The sequence below is a fragment of the Oncorhynchus nerka genome, linkage group LG17, assembly GCF_034236695.1.
Source record: "Oncorhynchus nerka isolate Pitt River linkage group LG17, Oner_Uvic_2.0, whole genome shotgun sequence".
In the NCBI taxonomy this organism is placed as follows: domain Eukaryota; kingdom Metazoa; phylum Chordata; class Actinopteri; order Salmoniformes; family Salmonidae; genus Oncorhynchus; species Oncorhynchus nerka.
The window spans coordinates 27,998,537-28,005,993 of NC_088412.1; the positions used below are offsets into that span (position 1 = coordinate 27,998,537).

At 39.8% G+C, this 7,457-nt stretch overlaps 1 protein-coding gene across 1 annotated transcript; it reads right to left on the bottom strand.

The window, feature by feature from the left end:
• Window positions 1-1,934: 1,934 nt before the first annotated feature.
• dmrta2 (DMRT-like family A2) lies at window positions 1,935-5,004 on the bottom strand. Its single transcript, XM_029687010.1, has 2 exons — window positions 4,120-5,004; window positions 1,935-3,781 (listed from the first exon to the last, which is right to left on the bottom strand). Exons 1-2 carry the CDS (start codon window positions 4,565-4,567, stop codon window positions 2,934-2,936), a joined length of 1,296 nt encoding a protein of 431 aa, XP_029542870.1. The 5' UTR covers window positions 4,568-5,004; the 3' UTR covers window positions 1,935-2,933.
• Window positions 5,005-7,457: the final 2,453 nt, after the last annotated feature.

The following is a 7,457-nucleotide window of genomic DNA, read 5'->3' on the forward strand; positions in this document are numbered from 1 at the left end:
TGATGAAGATGGAGGATGACAGGCCAAATCCGATACAGCATTCGGTACACTAGGTACGACATCACTGTCTGCTTCACTAAAGTTTGAGAGGTCACAGAGTACTCAAACATAATGCATCAAAACTAGGTCAAGACATAAATTAAATGTGACTTTATTTAATTGTTATAAAAAAAGAAAAGAGAGAAAACTTCTAGTGACACAGTGTATGTAGGCTATATGCATTGAACTGCATTCTCAGATCTGATGTTTTCTGCCCACTCCTGGATTTACTGTCCTCTCACTTGCACAGCTGAGAGAACTGCAGACACCAGTTAGTCACATAGGCTGTATACAGGGATGAATCCCAAATCAATAACCTGCTCCCTTTTTTCTGCCGTTGTTGAGTACCCCTTGCTGATCTGAAAGGATTGCATGTGTTTGAGCAATAAGGTAGTAGCTCCACCTAAGCCTGCTAGAAGGCCAGGTGGAGTGACTGACATGGGGCTTACACCTATCAAATGCTGTACCATCGAAGGGAGTGATTCAACAATGGCAGGGCAAAGGTATGCAGTTACCTATTGAATATGGGCCCAGATATGGAGTCATGTAGCTGCCTAAATTTCAAAGAGGTCTCTCACATTTGAACTTGAACTGAGTGACTGGCTGGTCATCTCCCTAAAAGCTTACAGTGCTGTTTTGACATTTCAGCCTGTTTAGGTGGGATTACGTTTTGGCCTTCCATGGTGACATCATCATGCAGTAAATTAGTTAATAGACCAATAAGAAAGAGAGTCCCAAACCTCTCTGCCAATAACAAATCATTTTCAGGATTCCCCTCCCCACTCAGTCCACTCCCAGACAGTCCTAGCAGAATTCTTGCTTGAGATATTGCTCTATGCTAAGAAGTTCTTCTTGTTTCTTTTTGACCAATTTAATTGTAAACAATTACAGTAAGGTACTTAATTGTTACCCAGAAAGTATCTGCTATTGAGATACGAACGGCTGCATTGGACCGTAAACCATTGTAGCATAACTGTTCTGGCCTTAGTCTGCTAAACGGTTTCACAGAGCTTTCCGTTCTGGCTAACGATGATCAGATGTAACCAAGCCATGTCTATAATAAAACAAAAGTCTACTATGTTTACATAATTGCTGTTTGATGTATGGAATATGCTTTGACACAGAGAATCATTGTATGCACTTTAAACATTGTACATTGTATAAAAGCAAATGAAAAAACAGATAATATCAAATTAAACGGGAACATTTAATTGGGTCAAGATGTAGGCCTATGAAACATATTGGAATTGTTTGACATCGAATATAGCCTAAGTCTATTGAACATTTATTCTTATTCTGTACATATATCAATGGACAGATCTTAATTCAAAGGAATTAATCTAATAACAGAGGTCATGTATTTCCAGTTCAATTAAAGCTATCAAAGCAATGCAATGTGGAATAAGGGGCCTCTCAATGGGTGTTGGGTTTCGTTTTCCGTTTGGCATTATGAAGGCACACTGTCAAATACTTTGTTTCCATTGTTATACAGTATTTGTCTGGCGTGAGTAAACACTTCGATTCCGGAGAGCAAGAGATATTATGTTTCTACAGCATCATATTCCAAGTGTTGTGGACTTTTAATTCCTAAATGAATGTGTGCTTTGCCAGTTCCCTGTGTTTTTCCGTTTCCAAAGACTGAGTCTATAAATCTATACGATCATCATAAACGAATAAAAGCAAAATGGAGAATGACAATATTGTACTGATGAGACAAGACAAGTTTCTGCACGATAAAAGTTAAGGCTACACATTCTTATAAGCACTATATAATTACTGCAAATAATAGGCTAATAACAATAGCCTAGCATTAAGTGTGTGTGTGTGTGCGCGCGTTCGTGTGTGTGAAAATAAATGCTATATTAGTGCCTAGAAATAATTGGAAATCATTTTGTATAAAATAACATTTATTTCCAGCAATTCCACATGTGACGGTACAGCTTGTGACAGAAAAGCAATAGACTTTTCAGGACAAAAAATGCAATTTCACAAAATAGAGAAGAACGGTTGTAGCTGATAAATGATGGGTCAAGTACACAGGTAAAGTCAACTGTAATATAATAATCTTATATAATCAAATTCAATATACACTGTACTGTTGGAGAAACAATACAACTAAGTCAGAAAAGGAATGCCAATACATCAATAGTTTTACAAGTAAGCTTCCGTTTTTAAATGTTCAACGTCAGTAATTTACACGTTATGGTAATAATTTAAGACACCCCACTTAAACGTTTTTTAAGCATGGATGTATGCTACTAAAAAATAGTGAGTAATAATTCGTTAGTAAGGTTGGATGTTTTCTTCCAGAAAATAATTACTCGGAATGAAAAAGGTAAAAGCAACAATTGCACCAGGATCATCAAACAACCCACTTTTATTTGAAAGTGAATTTGTGTTGCGACCACTTTTTCAATATCGAAACCCCACAATTTACAGGAATCATATCGACGTTAGAATTTGTATCTTCTCCATATATGCACTCGATTATAATGCGACTGCATACATTATGGTGTGATGAATAGTTTGCCTGTCCGTTTTTCGGGAATTGCAACCCCTTTAAGTAATATTTTCAGACAAAATACTTTGACTAGATATTTTCAGGTTACACACTTGGCGGGGGATTTATAGCAATACATATGTATAAGGAATAATAGTCTATCTCTAAGAAAACAAAGTTATATATAAGTGACCTTGGTTTCCGATGCCATTTTGGGCAAGCAAACCGACTAAAAGCAAAGCATTATGTACAGCAGTGCAATAGCCAAACACGTTACTGATCTCTCCATAACATTCAACACTTGTGGCTACAAATACAGTGTCCCTCTGAATGTGTCCACTTAAATCATAGTCCCAACACGACTGAGTTCATGACACATTGTACATTCTCAGTCTCACGGTTTGTCTGTGTTGTTGTTGCCGAGGGGCCTGTACAGCCCATTGGTGTACCCCTGGTCCTTGTGCAAGAGTGTCCTGTCCCGTATGAGGTCACTGAATGCGTAGTCCATGGGCGGCCTGAAGCCCAGAGTTGGCATCAACCCCGTGGTGGAGTAGGGTGTCATGAAGGTGAGCCCTCTGCTGTGGGCCGAGTAGGCCAGACGCAAGGGGTTTAGTCCTAGATGAGTGCTCAGGGGGTAGGTGCTGGGATCAGTGCCAAAGTGTGGCGCGTTTGGCTGCAGTGGAGAGAAGGCGGAGCGGTTGCTCAGCGTCATGGCTCCCGGTAACATGGGCCTTGGAGTGGAGGAGAGGGGAGGCTGTGCGCTCTGGAGTATGCGTTCTGCTGTCCACACCTGCTCGGGGGCCTTGGCTTGTCCACTGTTGTTGAGAATTTGCTCGATGGCCTGCACCACGTCTTTCCCGCAGCCTTGTAGAACCAATTCCAGAACACTGCGCTTGTGGCTGGGGAACACTCTGGTCAAGATGTCGATTGGGTTCATTTGCCTGGATGCGGCCGATGATGGGGAAGGTTCTTGATCATCTTTGTCGGTCTCCGAACCCGAGTCAGAACCTAGGGGGCTAATCGAACCCGGGGTGTCCTCTCCGTCTTTCAGAGCCTTGGAGACAGGAGAGCTGATGAACGACTCTCCGTCACCATTCTCAGAGCCAGAGCCATGACGCGCGTCTGGGGAGGAGATTCCTGGTTCGCTGTCAGTGGAAACCGATTTGCCCAACATCTGCTGCTGGGTCACTGATGCCGACATTTGGGACTTCGGAAACAATTCATACTTCTGCATTCTTAAATCTGAAACAGATACATAAAAAACGAATCGATGAGATGTTGATGTCACTCAAATTAAAGAGGCGCCTAATAGGCTACGTTTGATATTGTTACCATTACCAAGATTTTCACATTAACTTGACAGTTTGGTCAATTAAATGCCAATTTATCCTCTTCACATCAGAACATTATTTCTCTATCAGGGTCCTTTACATTACTCTTCAAAGTTACCAAAAGCAAAGCACATGCTTATGCACAGGATTTACGCACAAAACAACCTGACCAACATTCCACCAATATTTAGGCCTATTCATGTTTATGAGCAGGCTAATCTGAGCAGGATAATCTATAAATCCACTCACCTGAGTTACTTTCGTTGTTGATAGAACCAAAGACCTCATAATTCTGACGAGGTGGTATAATGCCGTTGGCGGCCGCCAGAGCTAGCCCTTCTGCTGTCCCATACAGGAGCTGCAGCTCCCGGGCTTCGTTCTCCTCCTGAGCTTGTTGTCGACGGAGAGCCACTTGTGCGGCCATGACGCGCTGTCTCTCAGCGATTAGAGTGCATTTGGCGCACATACAGTCCTTCCAGCGGCAATAACGTTTATGGCCCTTCAGCGCAGATACCACGCCATGATTCCTGCAGCGGGCGCACTTCGGGGTGCGAGGATACTTCTCCGTTGTGCGATATAGCATCGGACCCCGCAGGAGGCTACTGGCCATGGAGACGGGGATGTTGACAGACCCTCCGGCTCCAGGGTGGACCTGAGATCCTGACGGCGCTGTGGAGAGCTCTGGTCTCAGATCCATGTCCTGTCGCTGACCAATATCTACTATTAATTGGAAAAAAGTAACGCGATGATGTATCGATGATTGTTCACAACAGCTGAATAGTTTTCAACATATCTGCACAATTTATTAAGTAATATTCTACCGGTGTTTTCTGTCCATTGAAGAGAACAGAATGTAGCCTCACCTAAAACTTCACCAAGATAAAGGACCTGTTTGTCAATTTACGCTAATGAGGTATAAAAACGCCGTGCAACCTGTCAATACTTGATCTCTGCAACAATATATACAGAAATATAACTTTAAACGTGTCATTTACGAGGAGAAATCCAAGAGACTTGCAGAAATGAGTGCTCTCCCCTGTTTAACTTAATTTCACCAAAATGAGCCGAGGTTGCTATACTCGCACCAGCGTGAGACACTAACTTACTCAACAGATTGCCACTAGATACAGATCCTCTCTCTCTCCATTGTTGCTCCTACGTTTTCATTAGACAAATTTGACAACAATGTGGCGCCTGTCATTGGCCAAACGGGGAAGGTGCAATCTGATTGGCTTGTCCCCTTTTCTACTGTGTCCACCAGAGTTCTTTCTCAAATAACAAGTGTTTAGAATCTGAATGGGATCCTGCAGAGCTAAAATACATTATTTTTAACAAACTCGAATTTCAAAACAAATGGAACTAGATTTTCAATTAAGTCATATTTATTATGGGAAATATTATGGGAAAAGATTCCCAAGATCAAATGAAATGCACTTTTCTCAATAGAGACATTTTCAGGCAATAATTCAATAGGCCTAGGCTATCTGAAGTTTATCTATATTAATTTGCTTGATACATTTTCATGATGTTGTGCATCACGTGTCTTACTTGTATAAAAAGCCGTTATAGATCCTTCAATTTTATTTACACCTTTTTCGAGACAGACAATAATTAAAGTCTCACTGACGTCACTGCCCTTTTAATTCTGTCAAATCACAAGGTAAGTGACATTTACATATTGATTCAAATAGACTAGCCTATGCTATGCAATTGCTGGTAGAATGTTGAGCATGGAGTTGGAAAATAACGTCTTTATCATATAAATAAAACCCAACTTTTTATAATAACAATAGAAACGTATTTGTTTTACAATAGTAACGTAGTAAATGTTTTCATTGTACAATGATAGGCCTAATTCAGATTATAACACTATTTTATTGCTACTCATGGACATGCATTATGCGATTCTGTTGAGGCAAGCCGGACCCTTAGCTACATCCATTTGCTACTTATTTTATTATGTTAAAAAAAATACAACAAAAACGTTAGTGTGGTTATATTTAGGAAAACAATATCTAGGCCTATAGAAACCATGTTGTCTAAAAGTATATCCCAAAGCAGTAAATACTCTTTATGTCCTCAGCAAGCAATGAACCAACATCGTTTCATTTGAAAGTTTTTTTATTTTTATTAATATTATTTATAATAATAATAATATATATTTTTGTTTATACAATATTTAAATTCAAGCACATAGCTACCAAATACCTTCAACATACATAAATCAAATGGGGAAAAAACGATTAACCCTTTCTGAGTTCATAGGCTAAACAAATCCTTTTTACAACGAGCTCGAAATTTGAAGACCGCATGTTTTAAATTTGTGTATATGCCTACCCTATATTTTCCTGCAATCAAGCTGATTTCTATTTGCTATTAGTCGTAGATGTTGATAACAAAAGTGTGTTCATTGTTTCATTCATATTATATTACTATTTTTAGATTGAATCATTTAAAACGACACGGACAATGCGATAATCAATAAATCATTGTTTACACAAATTAAGTGATAATGATAATGCAATAACTTTATTACGATTATTATGATTATAATGATTACTATTATCACACATTTTCTGAGCCTTTACTCAAAAAAAGTTGCAATAATTGAATATAATAATAATATATCAAGATTTCTAATTTGTAGGCTACTTTTGGACGACCAGTTTGCAGGTGATATAGCATACTAACTTGCTGGAGGTTGCTGGCCATGCATGGATACCCGGAGATGATGTTGCAGCCGTCCGATGTCACTCCAGGCTGAACTTGGGATCCTGATGGTGCCTGTGGATCCATGCTCTCGTTGACCAATGCCTACAATCACATTTTTAAATGATGTAGGTATGGTTGATACATTGGACAAAACTTCGCAATTCTCACCAACCACGCCATTTTAACTTTGTACAAACTATTTATTGAAATAAGGAGGAATAGGCTATATCTAACGATAGGGATCGATTCAATAATGTACATATTTAAAGGGCTTATATGAAATGTTCATTCGAGTGCATCAATTCAATAACTTTATTTAGTGGACTCCAATAACTATGTTCAATGGCACAAGACTGATAAACTAAGGTAAATAGCACTACCAAGAACGTGAAATGTAGGACTATGCAAAGGCAATCATGTTTTCTTCTGAACTATGGCTTGTGGATCATGCAATGTTGAGTGTTATGTTTTATTGGCACCAACTTCTGTAATTTCACAGTAATATTCATTGACTGCAGAAAACCAAACATTGCATGCCCCCTCTCTGGGAACATTTAGCAATAACCCTCATAATATACACACACAGACCGGCTAAACATTTCACCTGCCTACATGGGACACTGCATTCAATGTCTTATAACGAATGTGGGTTTATATTGACTGAACAGGGCTGCAAAACACAACAACAAACTAAAACATCATAACCTGTACTTCTGTAACCCTGAGCACCTTTCCACATTTAGGCTAGGGCTTTTCTGGTCGCCTCGACTAGGGGTGCATGTTGCGCTGCGTTTCCAGCACGCGGACCTGCCGCTCTTCTCATTGTTTACCTATGAACCACAGTAAGCAAATGCCATCTGTTTCCCCCGCCGCTG

Coding starts and splice junctions, on each gene's coding strand:
- dmrta2 (XM_029687010.1), bottom strand. CDS start 4,567: ATGGATCTGAGACCAGAGCTCTCCACAGCGCCGTCAGGATCTCAGGTC. Junction 3,782..4,119: donor CAACAACGAAAGTAACTCAG/GTGAGTGGATTT, acceptor TATCTGTTTCAG/ATTTAAGAATGCAGAAGTAT.